This window comes from Nelumbo nucifera, chromosome 8 (assembly GCF_055504915.1).
Source record: "Nelumbo nucifera cultivar China Antique chromosome 8, China Antique-T2T, whole genome shotgun sequence".
Classification (NCBI taxonomy): Eukaryota; Viridiplantae; Streptophyta; class Magnoliopsida; order Proteales; family Nelumbonaceae; genus Nelumbo; species Nelumbo nucifera.
Window position 1 is genome coordinate 12,651,895 of NC_142656.1, and position 21,783 is coordinate 12,673,677.

Below are 21,783 nucleotides of genomic sequence, written 5' to 3' on the forward strand. Positions count from 1 at the left end.
ACCATGGAAGTAAGGCTGTGTTTGGTTTGAAGGAAAAAGTAGGGAAAGGAAAGGTAGGGAGAGATCCATACAATGTTTATAAAGGTTTTCCTACCTTTCCCTTCCTTTCCCTACTTTTTCCTTTAAACCAAACATAACCCAAGTGTTTTTTTATGTTTATGTACTGTTGTTGGTTGTAGAAATAAGTTAATGGTTTCATAACCATCAAAATAGACATTTTCTTCGACTTTTTATAGTTTTCTCAACCAGAGAACATGACTTGCTAATATAAGCCTGGCATAGCAGTTATATGGAGTGTCTCGCACAACAATATGCAGCTCCTATCGACCTATCGTTAAGGATGGAACCAAGTTATTGGAACTTTTCAGAGAACATGATACTTAAGAATATTTCACAGTGGCTTTAAATAGAACAAATTGATAAAACAGGATTCATATAGCCAATCCCATATAATTCTCTCTCAAAATGCACTGCTCACAAATGGGTCTTATTTCTATTTTTATGATTCCTTATCCTTTTCATGAGTGAAACATCAACCATATATTCTTTATTTTAACATAACCCATTGTAATAATTCATCACACCTTACAAGTGAATGTATAGAGAAGAGAAAGGGAAAGATAAATTTAATAAAAGATGCATATTCACAACCACTATAATTTTCCCAATATATATATATATATATAAATAACATCACATATTCTTAATATGTTGCATATATGCACATACACATATAAAAACCATCAGATTCCAGCATATACACCCAGTACATTTTCGTTTTCCAATGCGTTGGAATTAACGACTGATTGGAAGTAGCGAAGAAAATCCATGTATTTGAAGGGTCGGAAGAGGAGTGGGTGCTCTTTGTCAACAAGCTCTTTGGGGACCTCAATCACTACTCCTTCCTTTGGTATGCAAAACAGTGCAAACGAATACCTCTCTATGTCTCCGCTCATTACTACTCTGTGCTTTGGTGCAAGAAGTCTCCCATTACTCCAGGCCTATCAACCATCAATTCATGATTATCAACTCTTACTTGATCTTGATTCACGTAATTGAGATATATTCATTCAATATAATTATCATGCATGCCAATTCTCTTTTTCATAAGAATAGGGAAAAATACTTTGAGGCAGAAAAAGAATAAAAAAAAACTTCACAAAAGATAGAGACAGAGAGATCTAGTTTTAATTTCTTAAAATTTTCATTTTTTATTTTTTATTTTAAAAAATATTTAAAATATTTTTAATTCTGATTTGTGGGTTTCTTGCATACAACTTGGGTCGAACTGGGTTGAAAATTTCTTAGATTTTCAATGGGCCCGAACCCAACCCAAATCAATGGGTAGTGAATAATGGTGGGGTCCATGTTTGTTTGTAAAGCCTTATTGTAAGAAATGACCACAGAAAAATCTAAAGTACAATGTCTTAAAAAAACACTATGGTACATATATTGACGATACTAGTAAAATTGTAAATAATTTTCAGGTGCTAAAAGTACGAAGGATTCAGTGAAGGTAATAAGTAAACCTGGCGCCTATTAAAAACCTTTCCTAAAACCATGGCGACCCCTTTACACTCAATGTACCTTATGATTCAAAAAAAAGAAAAAACAGGGGTCAGATGAATTTATAAAGGTGAACATTTACACTGGTACTCCAGTATAATAACTGGTTGCTGTGGATGTAGGGGGTGTTAATGGACTGGGTTTGGGTTGGGTCCTGTCTAAATCAAAATCAATTTAGTAGATTAGATGGATCAATAAGACATATTGAATTGGATCAGTATAGATTTAATGGTCCAAAGTATTTATTGGATTGAATTGGACCTGATCCATCCCTAATGGATTTTTATTGAATTGGGTTAGATTGAGCCAATATTCAATCCATTGATAGAAAAGAAGAATACAGGTATCAATGAACCAGGCTTGGGTTGAAATCAATCCAAGTTAAAACCAATTTGAACATATTAGACTGGTCCATCTGCAATGGATATATTGGACCAGATCGGATCGGCCAAAGAAGTTTTTATTGTTCAGTTTATTCCAATAAATCTTAACTTTACCGTACAGAATAGGTGCCAACTCGGAATTGATGTAAGTATTAGTGTTAGAGGTAGAGGTGTTTTAAATTTTGAATTATTGTAAATCTGCAGTGAAATTTAGAATTCTAGGGTGAAATGCTGTATAGCTTTTACTCGGCCAAGGTTGAATTGACACCCCTAGTGGATGTATGATGGTATAGAGTTCTACAATCTACAGTATTATCCTTATATTATATTAGTGTGGACTGTGATGCCACTATAATGGACATCCCTTTACACGGAGGCTCACCAAGAAGGTGATCCAACTGGGCCCACCCATAGATTTATTTTTCTTCATTTAATAAACCAAAAATATTCAAATATTCAATCATGTGTGTACCATACATACATACAGTAGATTTCTTTGTCCCATGCAATTAAAATATTACAGTACCACCCTATTATTTTCTAACAAATATTTTCACTCTTCTAACTCTGCACACCTCAATTTAGCAAGACTGTAAGGCTGGAACTAGGAAGTAAGGAAGATGTTGGATATGGATAAAAAGGTTAACTGCATCATAATTTCGATATCAAATGAAATGGGTGCAGATGGACCCATCAGCAAGTTGAAGCTGTCGTGATTGATGGGTTAGTGACATGCTTGAAATGAAGGCGGCAAACCATCAAAGGACCATGACTTGGGTTCAATCCATCCACTATGTAAATTGGCTTCTGACTCATTAGCAGACGAAAAAGACAGAATTACCCACAGAAAAGCTTTATACACAGAATTGGTTCGGCATGAGGTAGTATCCAGATCATCTTATAAATAGGAAAATAGGAAGCCCTTTAATTAATATGTCGTTGTAGTATAGTGGTGAGTATTCCCGCCTGTCACGCGGGTGACCCGGGTTCGATCCCCGGCAACGGCGTAAAGAATTTTTTCCGGCCCTAAATTAAATCCAAAAGTGATAAGACCATAACCGAACAGAAGCAGCCGACTCGATTTCACTGGACTCTTGAGTCTTGATGACTGAGCTACTCATGTCTGAATTTTGATTTGAGAGGCTTTTTTGTAAAGCCACAACAGCCAGTCGTTGTAGTATAGTGGTGAGTATTCCCGCCTGTCACGCGGGCGACCCGGGTTCGATCCCCGGCAACGGCGGTACCTTTTCCTGTCGCTAAATCCATAAACAGCCGACTCGATGACGATGAGTGTGGAACTGTGGGTTCTCGACCACTGCCTCATGCCCAGGTTAAAAGATATTATTATAAGATAGGCTAAACTAAAGCATCAAGTTGTTGTAGTATGGTGGTGACTGGTGAGTATTCCCCCCTGTCACAATCGACCCGGGTTCGATCCCCGGCAATGGCGATATTATTTTTTTGTCTTTTCACTGTTTGTTTCACTTTTTGGTTAACCGAGATCGCTAAATCCGAGTCACCGTGTGGAGTCCGGACGACTGCCTTGTTGTCTTCTGTTCTCTCTCTCTCTCTCGCTCTCGGTGGTTCTGATTGTGAATTTGTGAATTCACTACGACTGAATTAGAGTGAATTATGAAAAGACATACCTCTAGCATTTCGCCGATGAAAACTATAAACGAGCCTTCGGATGGAGCTACAGAGACCCAACTGCCATCATTAGTGAGCACCTCGAGACCCTTTACGTGGTTCTGAGATAAAATTGTTATGAGGCTTTTGTCCTTGTGGGCTAACAGACCCATGGCCGACTCGCTGCCTGCTGGCGGAGCTTCATACTTATTCAGACGCAAGAGGCCATTGCTGCTTTCCGCATGTGAATCATAGTACATTTCCAAGCCCAAGCTCTGGAAGATCATTTTCCTGATTAGTAGCCCCAGTTCCTGCATCTTTGAGCTCATGGAGTTGAGCTTTTCACTGCCCAAAAGAGAACAATTCCAATCAATCTTCAGTTACATTCTTGAAAAGGAATGTAAACTTCTATGGGAATTCATCCATGAATGTTTCTCTCTCTCTCTCTCTCTCTCTCTCTCTCTCTCTTTTCAGGTGATGTTCATGAAAGGATTTAAAGATCGAAATATCATCAATTAGTTTGAGTACAGAGATATAACTTGTTCAGAGATTGATTTGAATGTTCAAAGGAGATGACAACCATCCAGCTGCATCTTGTAGAAGACAACATATATTGTGGACCTGGCATGTCGACTAGTCACTAATCCATGTCTATAGAATTGATAATTTTCCGAACATGATGATGATGATGATGATGTAATTCTTGTCTACCTATGAGAACTGATATTTGTCACTGTTTCTGTAATTCTTGTACTCTCCCAACACTTAAATCAGGCTGTCAGATATGGACCCTTTACCACAAAAGATTGATTTACCCAAAAAGAAAAAACCAAATCTGAACTTAATTAAAGATTAATAGAACAGTAGAATTTGTTGTAACCAATAATCAATGAATAAATAGATAAATAAAATATTCACTAATCCATCTCTATCATTTCCCTGTTGTGTAGCCCTAATCAAAGGAAAGAAACTCGGGTGTTTTTTAACTTTTTTTTTCCTGTCTGATAGACTCTGGGGGTGTTTGGTTATAGGTCTACATCAATAACCCAGGTGAAGATCAGTTCTTATGATGATCTCAGAGAAGCAGTTTGTTATTTCACATTTTCATCACAAGGCCTGATTTTGCATGTATTTTTGTAAATGCATCTTGACTGAAGCAGCAAACCATCCAGTGCATGGAGAGTCAAGGTTAGAAGAGATCGATCTTACCAGAAACCCGGGTTCCCGTCCGGCCACATCAGTTCCGTGAAAGCTTGAGCAGATTCGAGTCTGGATGCATCCTCGACGCCGAGGCTCTCATAGAGAGGAACGTCGTCCGACTTGCCTGCGTAGCCGAAGTAAGGTTTGGTGCTGCTGTTCTTCTTCTTGGTCTCCGCAGGAAGCTCGAACAATTCCTTTATGGCCACGAACATCTCTTCATGCTGCTGCACAGGAATCCCATCGTAGGCCACCTGAAAACAACCATAGTCTTCACACGCCTCCCGAACTTTGTTGCACAGGGCCTTCCATTCCTCACTGCCTTCCTCCAAGTCTAGACTCTGCTTGGAGAAATCAAGAAATGGAATCTCTCTCACTCCTTCAAAACCCATCTCTCTCTTTCTCTCTCCTCTTCTCTTCTTTCTCTTTTCTCTTCTCTTCTCTTTCCCTCTATATACAGACTGGTTGCTCTCTTCTTTCTCTTTTCTCTTCTCTTTCCCTCTATATACAGACTGATTGTGGGGAGAGAGAGGGGGTTATCATATCAAAATTTTCACTACTGAATAGAGTTGTGAAGACTGTAGAGGGCACTTGATCACGTGGCATTTATGCTTGTCCTGATGTAGTAGTTATAAATCCATTTGCAATTAATGATTTTTTGACAAATAAAAAATCAATATTCTCTGGTTATTTTTCTCTGCTAACGTACCAACACACTAATGATTTTTATTGTTTTCTTTAGGTTCGTTGGAAGAGCTTTTGGAAGTAAGGGCCAGCTGTTACGGATAGTTGACTCCCCAGCAGGAATTATGAGTTAGGATCTCCTGCCAACATAACACGTTCTTTTATCATATCAACATGATCTGATACCACACATCTCACCCTCTGATTGGGACCTATCGTAAATGTGGGACCTGCCATGTTTCAATGTGTGAAATCAGATCATGTTGGTAAAATATTGAAACGTGTTTTGTTCACAGGTGATCCAGATTCGGGAATTATCAGGTTTTTTAGGTTTGACATTGAATTTCATTGCATCACCTTTGTTTCTTTATTTTTTTTTTTTTTTATTTGTTGCTTGTAATGGTAAAGGTTGAAAAACAAATATTACTTAATTAATGTAACGTCAGGATAAGATGTTAATTAAAAACAACAATGTTTGTTGTGTGCACGTTTTCCTTACTTGAGTGGACTCTATATTTTAACTAAAAGGATTTGTTTGTCTCCCCACCTAATTTAGGGTTTTTATTATACAATTAAAAATCCACATAATGCATGGGTTAAATAGAATACGGTCAGGTTTGAATTGATAAATTTGGGTTTTAATATCAAATTGGGTCTAATATAAGGTTCACATTTGAGGTGAAAGACTTGGGATCGAACCCCGCCTACACTTGGAGTGTGGGGGTTGGCAGATGAATAGTGAGGGATTTTATTAAAGACTATTATGACTTAAGAGGGTTTTATTTTGACTTCTTTTACCCTTATTAATTTAACTTAAAAAAAAACCCTCGAAAAAAACGTTTAATTTAAAAAATAAATAACCACATCAAGTCTGACCTCCTTTTCTCTCCTTATGTTGCCATAGCAATGGGCCAGCTCATCCTCAAGCAATTTAATTTTCTTACGGAAGTTACCAAAATGGTCCTGACCCTATTTAGCAATGTGGTTCTTGCATATTTGCAAATTCAGCACCTGGTGTCTAGTAAAAGTGACCATTGTCCTGACCCCCTCGTAGGGAAACGAGACAATTCAAGGTAGTCTGAAATCTGAATTAAATAGGAGGGTTTTCTACGAGTAAGGCTGCAATTTGGGCCGGGTTAGCCGGACCCAATCTAAAAAAAGTCAGGTTGGGTTGGGTTGATGCTCGGGTTAAGGTTAGGGTTAAAATTTATAAATCCGATTTTACTTCGGGTTGCTCGAAATCTTTCGGGCAACCCAATCCACCCCGAATCTGACTATATAGTACATACCACATATAAATATATTTTATATATATGATATATCATACATTGGTTTGTTTAGCGGCATGATAGTTGTATAGCCCCCACCACATACTATCATTTATTTCTTTTAAGATAATCACTTCACTTAATCCTAGGGCTGAGTTTTGAAGGAGTACAAATGCAAATACGTAGAGTGCAAAACCTTATATGTTGTATTATTTTGTATGTATTTACGCTGTACATATTTGCATTTGTACTCCTTCCAAACTGAGCCTAATTAGAAATACCAAAACCTTAATAACATATTTTATGTTTTTTGAATACTTTATTCTTTATATCCTCTTTGTTGTTTGCTACACATAGCTTGCTCTCTATAAAAGATCTATTATAAGTTATAACTCATAATAAACCATAGTCATTTCAATCACTTTTTTGTTTCTGAATTTTGTACTTAAGGCTCAGTTTGGAATGAGTACATATACAAATATGTACAATACAAATCTATACTATTTTAAAAATCACGAATGACCTCAAGAATATTTTCGGAATTTTCTAAGGGAAAAATTTACCCTTATATTTAATTTATTGATAAAAACTGAGGGCAAATAGGGTAATTGGTTCTTGATATTAAATGAGTTGAAAAGAGGTAATTTAAAAATATTCAATTCAATCAATTCTCTCTCATTAAATCCAACATTTAAGTTATTAACTTGCATTCATGTTTATTGAAATCATATATTTAAGTCATTTTTGTTTCTTCTCGTCATTAAGTTCTATTAATTAAATCCATACCTAATAAATTAATAATTCCAATAACATAAAAGCTTATACTTTTAAAATCTACCTATCAAAAATAGTGTTTTCATCTAGGTGGTGGTAAGAAATTAAATCGTTTTGGGTCAAATGGGTTAATCCATGTTGCCACGACTAAATAATAAAATTAAAAAATAGAAATTAAAAAAATTGGGGACATTTTTAACATACATATTAAACAATAATAAGTATGATAAATAAGAATTGTTTTTATTCATGATGGAAATGGATGTAAAATTTAAAACCAATTGGAAATAAAAATATTTTCCTATTCTCTCTCATTAAACTCTTGTAATTAAATCCATAATATTAATTTTAATAGTATAAAAATAAATATTTTGAAAAGTAATTTGAAAACAAAACCATTTTCTTTCCTCCCGGTGGTAGGCAAGCAATTCGACCATTTGGGGTCAAATGGATTAATAAATAATGTCATAATTAAATAATAAAAAATTAAAATAAACAACTATAAATTGTAAGAAGTATTTTTATTAATGATAAAAATGGAATTCCAAATTCAAAATCTACCTAGAAATTAAATGTTGTCATAGTAAAATAATAAAATTTTTAATAATAGAAAATACAAAGAACCACAAAACTAAAAAAAAAAAGATAGAGAAAATTTTGGGCACATATCTAATGTAATATATTTATAAAAAATAAAATATTGCATGCATCTCTAATATTGTGCATTCATTATATTAAACAAAAATAAGTTTTATACATAAGAAATAATTTTATCAAAGGAAAATTCTTGATCCATGTACTTTGGCTGGAGATACAATTTGGTCCTCAAACTTTAAAATGCAACAATCGAGTACTTGAACTTTGAAAATGTGACAATCTAGTACTTATCGTTAATCAGTCGTTAAGTGACATTTAAAAAGTCAAAAAGGCCCTAAGAATGCCATCTAATTATCTTTATCAACCATCTAAACATTGACAATAAAATGAACAATCCCAAATTCTATATTCTTCTAAACAATCATCAACTTTTTTGAATAGAAGAGGCTAGGATTTGGGACTGTTCAGTTTTTTTGTCAACATTTGGATGGTTGATAAAGAGAATTAAATGGCATCCAAATGGTGTTTTTGACTTTTCAAATGTCACTTAACAGCTGATTAACGGACTGGTTAACAACAGGTACTGGATTGTCACATTTTGAAAGTTCAGGTACTGGATTGTCACATTTTGAAAGTCCGGGTACTGGATTGTCACATTTTGAAAGTTCGGGTACTAGATTGCCACATTTTGAAAATACAGATACTGGATTGTCACATTTTAAAGTTCAGAGACCAAATTGTGACTTGAGCCAAAGTATAGGGTACTGATTGGGAAATTCCCTTTTATCAATGATGAAATGTAATACAAAATTTAATGTCAACCTAGAAATCAAACAATTTTTATTTTTAGATGGTGGATTAGTGGTTTGAGATAAATGATACCAGAAACAAACAAAAATTAAGTGTGAAAAGTAAAAAATATTTTATATAATGTAAATAAAAAATATAATTTAAAGGGAAAATTATAGTCAAAGTCGGTTGTACATTTAAAATTAGGTTGCAAGTTGGTCCAGAAACCAACAAAACTCTGACAACCATCTTTACATTTCAAATTATAAAAACCCCTGCCATGTCATCGTAAGCTTATGTGGTTGTTGCCAACATGGGACTTTTAGTCCATGTTGGACACAACAAAAAACTTATACCGAAAATAAGTTTTTAGTTTCTCTCCCACTCCCTTTGTCTCTCGATCTCCCTCTCTTCTCTCTCACTCTCATAGGCAACTCTCGATTTCCCGCTCTCTTTGTCTTTCCCACTCTCTCAGGTTCGGTCTGTAGCCAAATTAAAACCTCTCTCTCTCCCTCTCTCTCTCTCTCTCTCTCTCTCTATTGTTCTCCCTCAATCTTTCTCATTCTTCTTACTCACTCTCCCTCTCAGTCAATATCTCTTTCTCCCTTAATCTCTATCGTTCTCAAATTGGTGTAAATTTCATAGCTAAGAGTTTTTTGTGAATTTTTATCAAATTGGTATAATAATTTTTGAATCATACCAAGTTGGTCTCATGTTCTTTTATACAATCCAATTAATACCATATAAGCGTGTAAGAAAATAAAACAAATGAGAGAGGGAGCGGGAGAGAAAATGAAAGAGAATGATATAAATTAAGGGAGAATGAGAGATTGACCAAAAAAAGAGAATGGGAGAGATTGAGGGAGAATGATAGGTAGAGAGAGAGAATGAGAGAAATTGATATAGAGAACGTAAATGCAGAAACCAAAAACCATTTTTATTTATTTTCAAATCACATAGTCATTGAGTAGATAAAGATGACTGTGGGTGAGATGGTGTGAGGGGGGAGAGAGTGAGTAAAACCCTTTTTTTTTTCAATCACCCAACATTAAAGGGCAATTTCAGTATAAGCTTTTTGTTGTGTCCAACATGGATTAAAGGTCACATGTTGGAAACCCATGGATTAAAGGTCAGTATAGCACATGCTTTTCTAATGCTATTTTCTTATCTAGATGGTGGGTCAATGATCCAATTTTTCCAAAAAAACCCATGGTGCCATAATTGAATAACAAATATTTAAGTTTAATTTTAATCATATTGTTACTTTTGTTAATTTTCAATTTTCATCTTAACTATGATATATCTAAAATTTAAGTAATTGATATGAAGAAATTTTTCTCACGTGCAACGCATGTGCTTAATTACTAGTTCATACAAAATAATACAAAATATAAGGTTTTGCACTTACATATTTGTATTTGTACTCCTTCCAAATGGAGCCTAAAGAACCAATAAAAATATCGACAAACAAATACTAATAAAACATAGGATTAATATATATAGTTAAAATTGAGTTAAGATCTAAGATTAAGTTCTATAAGATTTTAAGGAATGGGAAAAAGATTGGGTTGGATTAGGTTAGATTGAAAGAATTTAGTTAAGGTTAGGGTTAGGATTGAGTAGGTCGGGTTGAGTTAGGGTTAGGATTGGGCTAGGGTTGGCCCAATCCGACTTGCAACCCTATCTACACGAGATTCATTTATCTTAGAGCTCAGGCACCAACTCCTTTATTAAAAAAACGCATTGAATGAAAAAACCATATGATAACATTAGGTGGCTTAATTGATTCACATGGACGTTTGTCTCAAATTGATCTTCACATTCACTAACCAAAAATAAATGCATGATTTGAGCCTTTGAGCAGAAATAAAAGATCAAGAAAAATAGCCATATAATGAGTTGATTACATATTAATGGAGTAATTGTTAAATCAAAGAAAAAAAAAACAAATTTAGGGCAAAACCCATGTTGAATGAATTGCACCGTCAAAAATATGAACTGGGGGTGATAAAACATACACAACTGATATATTCAACATTGTTGAAGTCTTGTTATAAGTACATTGGACTAATGAAAAGTAGATATCGACATGCGATTGGTTGAAACAAAAATTTGTATTGAAAATGACATGGCTTGGAAAAGGTCAATACCAAGGAGAATATTCAATAATAATTCACTTCCATTTATACATAGTGCTTGTATGATGCTTAGCTGTACATGGTTTAAGTGTCAAACAACAAATCCCTAGTATAGCTAAGAAATTGATTTCCCAACCTCAAAAATCTGGTGTAGGTTGCAAAGGTTTTGGGCTGCTATTGATCTTTTGCTTTAACTGCTAAGATACGTACCCAAAAGAAAATTTTTCGGATAAGTTTTTGCTTTTGAGTTTTTGGCAAGTGAAAAAGAAAACTTAGTGAAAGAAGGGATTCCTTGAGCATTTGATAATAAAGGAATCAGTATCACTCTCAATAAGAGTATGATAAGGCCAAAACACATATAAACCCCAAAGCATAACTTGTGGTTTTGGAGTTTAAAAGAAGCCAACTTTTTATAGTAAAAGAGTGAGACCTTCTCTGCAACTCATTAATCACTCGCACCTTATCTTTACAACTCAGACTGTCTTGTCTTGACCCTTTTGTTTGTATTTATCTGATTCTTAAGGGAATTTAGATTAGAGGTGCTAGACTCGAAGGAAGCTTTTCTAGGTTGCCTTGTAGTGCACAACAGTGAGGGGGGAGGGGGCCCATAATTGAGTCTGTGGGCCCAAATCTCCCATAAAGATGATAAATCGAGGAAGTTGAGCTTTTATTTTCTTGGCCCATCCAAAAGTCTACATTGCCAACTTGTCAAGAGGAAGGTCAAGTCCTTCAAAGGTTAAGAGCAAAATGACCCACAATTCCTAGGCTTTAGGCACTTAAATAACCTAGAATGAACGATGTGTCATGTTACTCATGTAGCAGTAGCACTAGGGAAGGCAGGCTAGGCTATTATGATAATCTGTTCTCTCACAAATATGGGTATGGGCCGTATGGCTGCCTTTTGTCTTTGAGTGCCTCAAAATTCAAAAGTTTAAGAGGCGTTCTATTAATATAAATTGTTCTTTGTTGTTTCCCATTTCAAAAATAAATCAAACTCATCTTGTTTGAAAATAAATTATTTTTCACAAGAAAAACACGAAAAAAAAGCATATTCTTTATATATATATATTTTTTTTTTCTTTCAAAACCAAAGTCCGAAAATATATTTTTGGACTTCTGGTTTTAAAAGCATATTTTCATCTGGGGTTATTAATACCATAGAAATAAAGCATCTTGTCTTTCTCTTTGAAAACAAAAGTAGAATTTAAGAATATATTTTTTATTTTTTAATTGATATAATAATTTCAAAAATAAATAAAAACAAAAACATTCATATTATAGAATCCTCAGTTTTCTATTTGGATAAGATTCGGATTTTGGAATTTCAAACCAGATCCATATGTGAATTCGGGTGGGCAGAGTTGGGATATGGCCGGATCCACAGGTGCTAGAATCAAAAGGGCCTTTGAATTAATTTAATGGATACATAGCGATAAAAACATCCAGGGTCCAGATAGCTAGATAAGCATGGTAGGTATTGTTGTAGGTAACCGACATGAGGCAAGATAGAAGGATCCATGAACAGGAGAATCAAATAAAATCCAACCACTTGGGCTAAGCCTACTTGTTCCACTTGAATGATGGAAAACCTCTTTCAAGCACCTACCCTCCTTTGCTAGCATGAATGCTAGCTGTATTACAGAGTTTATAGGAAAATACTAGCATCACTAGAATTGAATATTCTCTTCCCTTTCTCTCTCTCTCAAAAGGAAAAGAGAATATTCAATTTTCAATATTGATTATATGTTTGGTATTATTTTTACTTTTTCATACGAAGGAATTCCATAAATAACTTTAAGGTTTTCTTAGACAACAGCCATGACTTGGGAATTTGGTATTATTACTGTTTTCTCCTATTCTTTTTGTAGACAATTGCCACACCTTGGTGTCATAGTGGTTGCATTGTCAAAAGGCGCATTCTTTGATATGGGAAAGTTGATATTACTCATGTCTATTAAAATTATTCATATTTAGTTTATTTACAGATAAAATAATTTATTACATTTTAAAAATATTTTTAAGAATATGTATTGTAATCCTTAACCCCTATTTTTGAAAATCCATATTTTTCATGTATTATATGTTTTAATCAAAACTTCCAATATTTTGTGTTCTCCAAGTAGTGGTTTTTAAAAACGAACCGGTTGGGGGTCTGGTTATCGGTTTGAATGGTCCAATCGTTCAACCTGAATAGTTGGCCCGTTCTGACAAAAAATTTTAAAAAATTGGAAAACGGTCAGAATGGTTCAAACAATTAACCGGCCGGTTCAACGGTTTATTGACCAAAATCAACAGTTTTGAGAAAAATTGGAACCAATCAAGTGACCGGTTCCTAGTTTTTCTGGTCCAACCATCCGGTCCGGTCCAGTTTTGAAAACCATGCTCCAAGTGTCCATGATAAGAATGAACTAAACTAGCAAACTGAAAATAAAAACCACATATATCTTTCCAGCAAAGCACATCAAAACAAGCAAGACTAAATTGCTGAAAAAAAATTCCAGCACTTTCATCAATCCAAATCTTTCTACTAGATGGTCATACCTATTCTTATGTTTAATGAACTAAAAGTCTAAAACTAATTCTTATTAAGACTTAGCAAAAGTTAAGAAATTAGTAATTAAGCTTATCAGAATTTACCATTTACATACACATACAACAAACACGCACATGCACATGCTTTTTTATGAATTAATAATAATAACAATAAAATCAAATACCAAATAATTAAATATTAACGTAACATTTTCCCTTACTTGGAGATACCTTCATAGACTTTTCTATCCCATGAGAGTCTTATGGTCCGTTTGGTTACTAAAAGGGGATGGGATGGGATAAAAAGGGAAAATTTATTTTCTCATTTCTATCACTGTCGTTGTTTGATTGCTGAGACATGGGAAGAAGACAGGGGGTTAGCAGATAAAGAAAACATATATAGAAAGAAGACAACAGATCTGGCCTTCGCAGAGGATGAAGAAGACAATTTAGACTTTTGGCCGTTAGGCGAGTGGAACACATGGAAAGAAAGAAAGAGATATTGATAAAAATACAAAAAAAAAAAGATGAACAAGGCAATGAGGCATTTCTTCCCATCGGAAAGATTGTTGATCTGTAAAAAAACAAAAAATAAGTTAAACCGCATGAAAGAATGACTTCTGGACGACGAATGACCATTTCTTCCCATCGACACGAGGAGGACGACGACTTCAAAAAGGGTATGAAAATAGTCGTCAGTCATCGGTGGTCATGGTTCTAATCATATCTTAGCTGGAGACCGACAGGAATAACGGCGACGACATGACTGTTGTGGATGCAGGTAGGCGGTGATGGTTGCACAAGGTTTTGAGGAAGAGCCCGATACCTTTTTTCCCAAACTTTTCTTTTCTCACTGGGGTCGGGACTCGGGAACCTGCATTCCATGATTTCTCATCCCATTCATTCGAATAAATATCGAAAAAAGAGAATCTAAGGAAAATATTCGTATTTTCTCATTCCCATCGCAGGAACCAAACAAACCATAAAGCGTTCCATCGGATAACAAGCAAAAAGTTGCAAAATTATCACGAATATATTACAGCCTAGGGGGTGGTAACACTTGGACCCCCGAACTTTGTTTCACGACAGAGACTCTTAGACTTTTAAATTTCAAAACTTTGCCCTCCATTGTGTAAACACAGTTGACAGTGAATATAAAATTACAAAAATTGTCCATTCAAAATTTAATGGGTCAAGAGAGAAAAAAAAAAAAAAAAACTATCAAAATAACAAAAAAAGTGAGCACGCTAAATGATGTTATCCATGCTAGGGTGGACGAGCAACAGATAATTGTCATGTTGAATGAGACAAACTGAGCTGGATGCGCCACGATGGATGACCCATGTTAGACGAGCAGTGTTGAATGTAATGAGCAAGGCAAAGTGATGAGAGCTTGACGACCTGCAAGAAAACCAAGGCAGAGGCCCTAAGGCATGCTTTTCAAATTCGGACCGGATCAGACGGTTGGACCAAAAAAACTGAAAATCGGTTTTATTTTTCTCGAAAGTTGGATTTTTATAAAAAATACGTTGATTTAATTAACAAATTGCTGATTTAGGCAGTTGAATCATTTAAATCGTTTAACAGTTTTGATCATTTTTTAATTTTTTTGTCAAAACAAGCCAATCATTCGACCCGAAAATCAGAGATTTTAAACCCCAAGATAGTTCGAAAGGCACTCTAGCACTCAAGTTAGAGGACAATGAAGAGGCTGGCTAGGCGAAACTGTTTAAAATGAACTGGTCTTAACCGAATAGAGCTGATGAGCAAGGGAAGGTAAGAGAGCAAGAGGGGTAGAGTACTTGAAAAGTGGAGGAAAGAAATGAGGGGAGTGCCCTTAAATACCCCCGCCTGTTAGGACACGTGGTGTGCGCTGAGGCGCCCTCACTGGAGGTTTTAGGGTGACTATGTGTTCTCTATCGGTGGGGGCGGTAGGACCTGTCATTCTACCACATGTCCTGTCCCTCTTTGTCCAGGGTTCTCGGTCCGTTCTGTGGCCAGTAGCACTGCTCCGCCCATGGCAGTGATTCGAATTGATGATATAGTTGGACAACATTTGGATCCCTTGCCAGGTGGCAAGAAACCAACTAGGCCAAGGTACAACTCCATCATTAAATCACAAAACCTCTTTGGGCCAAAACTTTTGCAATGGATGCAATGGAGGATGGAGAACAACCAAAGACCAAAAGATTTTGACCAAAAAGGATGGAAGCAGCCCGGGATGCCTTTCAATCAAAGCTAGCGAATGCCACTCAATGAAGCTGATTTGAAAATGCCTTTTTTTTTATTCTTTTCAATGAAACAAATTAAGACAGTAAGCAACTACAACATTAAATACTTTGTTTGTCATTGTCTAGACTAATTTGAAGTGGGCCAATGCATGCATATCACAGTCCACTAATTAAACTGATCTTAACAACTAATAATAAATACAAATTTGACATTTTATTTAACATGTCTCATGTACCACATAGGTGCCAACACACCATGAATTCTTGCCACATGTCAACTCGACCATGCTCGTGTGTTAATTTGAATCGGATCTGATTTAGATTCTAATCCAATACAAAATTTGATATGCCAGACTCGGGTCGGGTTCAGGTTTTATCCACATCCCAAATCACAAAAAAAAATTAAAAAAAACTGAATACTTTATACATAAATAATAAATCTCTACATTAAATTTATCAATTAAAAACTTTATATTATTATATATAATAACTATATATTCTTAATTATACTTCATATATACATAATAATTTTTAATCGAATTCGTATATTGATTAGAATAGGTTTAATTGTTTAAATGTCTATTCTTGTCATTTTGATAGTTTTTCTGTCGGCCCATCAAATCTCAAATGGACAATTTGAGTGCAATGTGTTTAACAAATGGAATCTTTGTTATATAATTTAAATGAAATCTTATAATCTTTATCTTTCTCTTCTCATGTTTTTAATCATTACCATTATAAATTTTATTAATTACAATAATGTTATTGAATAAAAAAAAACAATCATAACTTGTCATTTCTCCTTTTCCTCTTTCATGTTACATAATTGATACTAAATATGTAATTATTTACAATGGTGCCACTACTAATTATTTATAATGATGCCACTAAACTTCTACCTTTTTCATATTTATTAAAAATTGTCTTATCTCTCATTTTATTTACAACCGGGTTGTGTTAGGCCGTGCCGTGCGTGTCGTGCTTTCCTCCCCAAGGATACTTTAGGGGGTCGGCCTAGCATGTTATGGGCATGCCAGCCGGAAGCACACTGCGGCGTAGTCATAGGCAGCAGCACGCACAGCGGGCCGCCCAGCCGCACGCACCGCCCGGCAGCGTGCACCACACCACACAGCAGCAACAGAGGCAGCAGCGCGCACCGCACGGCAGCACCGACCGCGCACACAGCCGGCACCGCATGGCAGCGGCACCATGAGCCGCGCGCACACACTGCGCGGCAACGGCACCGCGCACACGCACCGCGCGGCGGCAGCACCATGAGCCGCGCGCACGCACCCGGGCAGCAACAGCAGAGCGGGGCCCACATGACAGCTCATAGGGGTGGGCCCACCCTTATCAGGACACATCAAAGAGAACTCGCCACCAGCCTTCCTTATCTTAACCCTTATCCTTATCTTATCTTTATCTTATCTTAAGTAAGAGTGAGTTACCAATAGGAGTAGGTAATTAGGAGTTTGAGTTCAAGTTGGAGTTTGAGTTTAATTAGGAATTCCCTTCTGTAATCTCCTATTTAAGGAGCTACGAATTGAAATAAAACATTATTCAGTTTTCCAGCCAAGAAAAGAGTGAGGAGAGTTTGGGTGGTCTCTTGGACAAATCACCCCAAAGGAGAGTTCGGGTGGTCTCTTGGACAAATCACCCATTGGGTTTCCGTAATAGGGTCTGTAAGCAAGGGAAGGCGCAAGGGGAAGCAGGGGGCTTTCGCACCGTGGACCGACCCGTGACGGAATCCTACGTGCGGGACCATAACAATTGGTATCAGAGCCAAACGTCACGGGCGATATGGAGCAGCTGTCTTCCAAGGTCAACGAACTGGAACACCAACTTGCAGAAACCAGCATGGAGGTTCGTGAAGTCAGGGAAGACGTCCGGGAGATGCAACGCCTACTGGAAGCATTCCTCTCCAATAAAGAAATGAGTCCGGAGGGAATCGCCAACACAAACAGACGCCGTCCGGACTGGGCAGAGGCATGCAGCGAACAACAGATCGCTGCCCCTACAGCCGCAGTTATTTCCAAGGATCAGCGCACGGAGGATGAAACTGTAAAGTCTCCTCTTTTGGCCAGGGACGATGACACGAACATTATAGTAGAACCTGCTGAATGCGCTCCTTTGACGAAAGCAGGTGGGCTTGGCAATGTTGCTGGGGCTTTACCGAAGGCCTTGGCTCAGCGTGGACATAAAGTTATGGTTGCGGCACCACCGTATGGTAACTATACAGAAATCCAAGAAACAGGAGTGCGCAAGAGATGTAAGGTGGAGGGGCAGGATATAGAGGTAATTTTCTTCCAAGCTTATATTGATGACATAGATTTTGTGTTCATGGACAGCCCTAGGTTTTGTAATATTGAGGAAAAAATATATGGGGAAGGCCGAAAGGATATTTTAAAACGTAGGGTCCTCTTCGGTAAGGCCGCTCTGGAGGTCCTCTACTATAAGCACACCCGGTACAGCATTCTTATGATTCACAATAGAGCACAACGGGGTCATGGTCCAGTACGTGATTTCTGTTATGTGGACCTTCCACAAAACTACTTCAAACTATATGACCCAGGAGGTAGGGAACACTTCAATGTCCTTGCGGCAGAGCGTGTAGTCACTATAAGCCATGGCTATGCCTGGGAGCGGGAAACAAAAGAAGGTGGCTGGGATCGGCACCAAATAATCCAGCATGACGCACGGAGAGACGGGGCAGTCCCTGTTGTTCATACTGTTGGTGGACTGAGAAATTGTGTGCAGCCGTTTGATCCATTCGCAGAATTCCAAGCCATGTATTCAGAACACGAGCTTGAGGACAAGCTCGTAGTCCGGGAGGGGTGTAATGTTATGGGCATGCCAGCCGGAAGCACACTGCGGCGTAGTCATAGGCAGCAGCACGCACAGCGGGCCGCCCAGCCGCACGCACCGCCCGGCAGCGTGCACCACACCACACGGCAGCAACAGAGGCAGCAGCGCGCACCGCACGGCAGCACCGACCGCGCACACAGCCGGCACCGCATGGCAGCGGCACCATGAGCCGCGCGCACGCACTGCGCGGCAACGGCACCGCGCACGCACACCGCGCACACGCACCGCGCGGCGGCAGCACCATGAGCCGCGCGCACGCACCCGGGCAGCAACAGCAGAGCGGGGTCCACATGACAGCTCATAGGGGTGGGCCCACCCTTATCAGGACACATCAAAGAGAACTCGCCACCAGCCTTCCTTATCTTAACCCTTATCCTTATCTTATCTTATCTTAAGTAAGAGTGAGTTACCAATAGGAGTAGGTAATTAGGAGTTTGAGTTCAAGTTGGAGTTTGAGTTTAATTAGGAATTCCCTTCTGTAATCTCCTATTTAAGGGGCTACGAATTGAAATAAAACATTATTCAGTTTTCCAGCCAAGAAAAGAGTGAGGAGAGTTTGGGTGGTCTCTTGGACAAATCACCCCAAATGAGAGTTCGGGTGGTCTCTTGGACAAATCACCCATTGGGTTTCCGTAATAGGGTCTGTAAGCAAGGGAAGGCGCAAGGGGAAGCAGGGGGCTTTCGCACCGTGGACCGATCCGTGATGGGATCCTACGTGCGGGACCATAACACAGCACAGCCCATGACCCAAGCCCGCACAGGCATGTGTCGTGCCACAGGTCGAGCTGGTCCATGGGCAAAGCCTTAAGCCAAGTCAGGCCACGAACTGAGCTAATCCCCCCTTGACCCAAGCCCGCGTAGGCCTGTGTCGTGCCGCAAGTCGAGCTGGTCCATGGGCCAAGTCTTAAGCCAAGTCAGGCCACGAACCGAGCTAATCCATGTTTTTTAAAATTTTTGAAAAAAATAATGAAAATTTTAAAATTAACTAAAAAATAGATAAAAATTTAAAAAGGTCTTAAAATTTTATTTTATATGAATTTTGATGTATACATTTGTTTATATATGTAATAATAAAATGAAATAATATAATAAAATTTAAATTAAAATTATATATTATATAATTATTGTATACAGTATATAATATACAACTTGTGCCATTCCGCGGGCCAAGTCTTAGGCCAACCAGACAGCCATGTTTTTTAAAAATTATTAAAAAAGTAATGAAAATTTTAACATAAATTAAAATAAATAAACAAAAAATTAAAAAAATATATATCTTAAAATTTTATTTTATATAAATTTTGATGTATATAATTGAAAATAAAATTATATATATTAATATATTATATAATTATTATCGAGCCATGAACTAGGCTAAGCCATGTTTTTATAAATTAAAAAATAGATAAAAATTAAAAAGGATCTTAAATTTTTATTTTATATGAATTTTGATGTGTCTAATAGTTTATTATGCAATAATATAATAAAATTGAAAATAAAATCATATATATTAATATATTATATAACTATTGTATAATATACAACCCAAACCCGTACAAGCCTATGTTGTGCCACGGGCCAAGTCTTGGGACAGGTCGGGCCACAAACTGGGCTAAGTCATGTTTTTTTTTTATTTTGAAAAAAAAAATAATGAAAATTTTGACATAAATTATAAAATAGACAAAAAATTAAAGAAGATCTTAAAATTTTATTTTAGCCCAAGCTCGCACAGGCCCATGGCCTGCCACGGGCCAGGCTGGTATACAGGCCAAGTCTTAGGCCAGACCAAGCCACAAACTAAGCTAAGCATGTTCATGGGCTTGGTAGCCCAATAGTTCAGACCAACCCATTAATAGTGCTAAATTAATTAAATAATTGGATATAGCCTTTACCAATCTTGTGTTGATAATACATAATGTTTTATTTATTTTTTTACTTATTTACTAAATTATTTAATTAGTTAATAATTTAATAATCTAACAAATTCTTATTGCTAGCAAAGTAAGATATAGAATCATGTATATATATATATATATATTTACTCTCTCACTTGATTATCTATTCATCTCATTTATTTATTTATTAAATTAAATTAATTATTATTTAGCTTCCAATCATTATATCTATATCTATAATATAAGGAAGAAAGAGGGGAGGTAATTAAGGGGGCCTCTCCCACAAGCCTCACACATACTCCTCTCAATTCTTTTACAACGCATGTGTGGCCCCAAAAGGTAAAAATAAAATATTAAAATTCATAACTACTTCATCTCCATTACAATTTAGTATAGTGTCCTATTTAATTCCCACAATCCATTAGTTTCACTTTAATCCATCCCATTTAATAACCTAAATTAAAATTTTGGTTTGATGAAATTTGATTCCCACCACTAGGGGTGGCCACGAGCTACTCGAGCCCAATTTACAAGCTCGATTAATAAACGAGCTAAGCTTGAGCCTAATAGAACTCGGCTCGTGAAGCTTGCGAGCTGAGCTCGAATATATATATATATATATATATATATATATATTATAGAAAATAATATATATAATAAAAATATTATAATTCTTAATTTTTTAAAATATTAATATAAAAAGATATTTTTTGTATATAATTTTTTATTTTTATAAAACACTTTCTCAAATCAAGCTCGAGCTCAAGCCTTGTACTACCTTGTCGAGCCATGCAAGCTCAAGCCTCATACTATTCGACTCAGATCAGCTCAAATCCACCCCTACCCACCATCTCATTAGAATATTCACTTTAATCCATACTAATAGTACATTACACCATACTATTTAATTCCCACCACCCCATTAGTTTCATTTTAATCCTTCCTAATTAATCACCTAAAATTAGAAAGAGTTTTTAGTCTTTTACACCTCTACTTTTGTATTCCCTCTTTCTTTTTTAGTCTTTTGAATATTATAATTTTATATTTGCTATTCCTTACCATACTATACTATTCCTTCTATTAGGATCAATGCTTACTCTATTCCTTTTCTATTTTATTTCAATGAAAATGGTGACTACTCTCTTATTGCTACACTGAACCTGCTAGAGATTACCACATATTGATCATCACAGTATCTTTTTTTTTCCTATTTTTATTTCACTTCATGGAATCAATGG

The 21,783-nt window shown here is 36.5% G+C and overlaps 1 protein-coding gene and 2 non-coding genes across 3 annotated transcripts; 2 read left to right on the forward strand and 1 right to left on the reverse strand.

Moving 5' to 3' along the window:
• Positions 1-489: 489 nt before the first annotated feature.
• Positions 490-5,284, reverse strand: LOC104592310 (putative 2-oxoglutarate-dependent dioxygenase AOP1). The gene is made up of 3 exons (XM_010251615.3): positions 4,785-5,284; positions 3,596-3,920; positions 490-1,001 (listed from the first exon to the last, which is right to left on the reverse strand). Exons 1-3 carry the CDS (start codon positions 5,162-5,164, stop codon positions 744-746), a joined length of 963 nt encoding a protein of 320 aa, XP_010249917.1. The 5' UTR covers positions 5,165-5,284; the 3' UTR covers positions 490-743.
• Positions 2,885-2,956, forward strand: TRNAD-GUC (transfer RNA aspartic acid (anticodon GUC)). The gene has a single exon. It is a non-coding gene; the product is annotated as a tRNA-Asp (tRNA).
• On the forward strand, positions 3,118-3,189 carry TRNAD-GUC (transfer RNA aspartic acid (anticodon GUC)). Its single transcript has one exon. It is a non-coding gene; the product is annotated as a tRNA-Asp (tRNA).
• Positions 5,285-21,783: the final 16,499 nt, after the last annotated feature.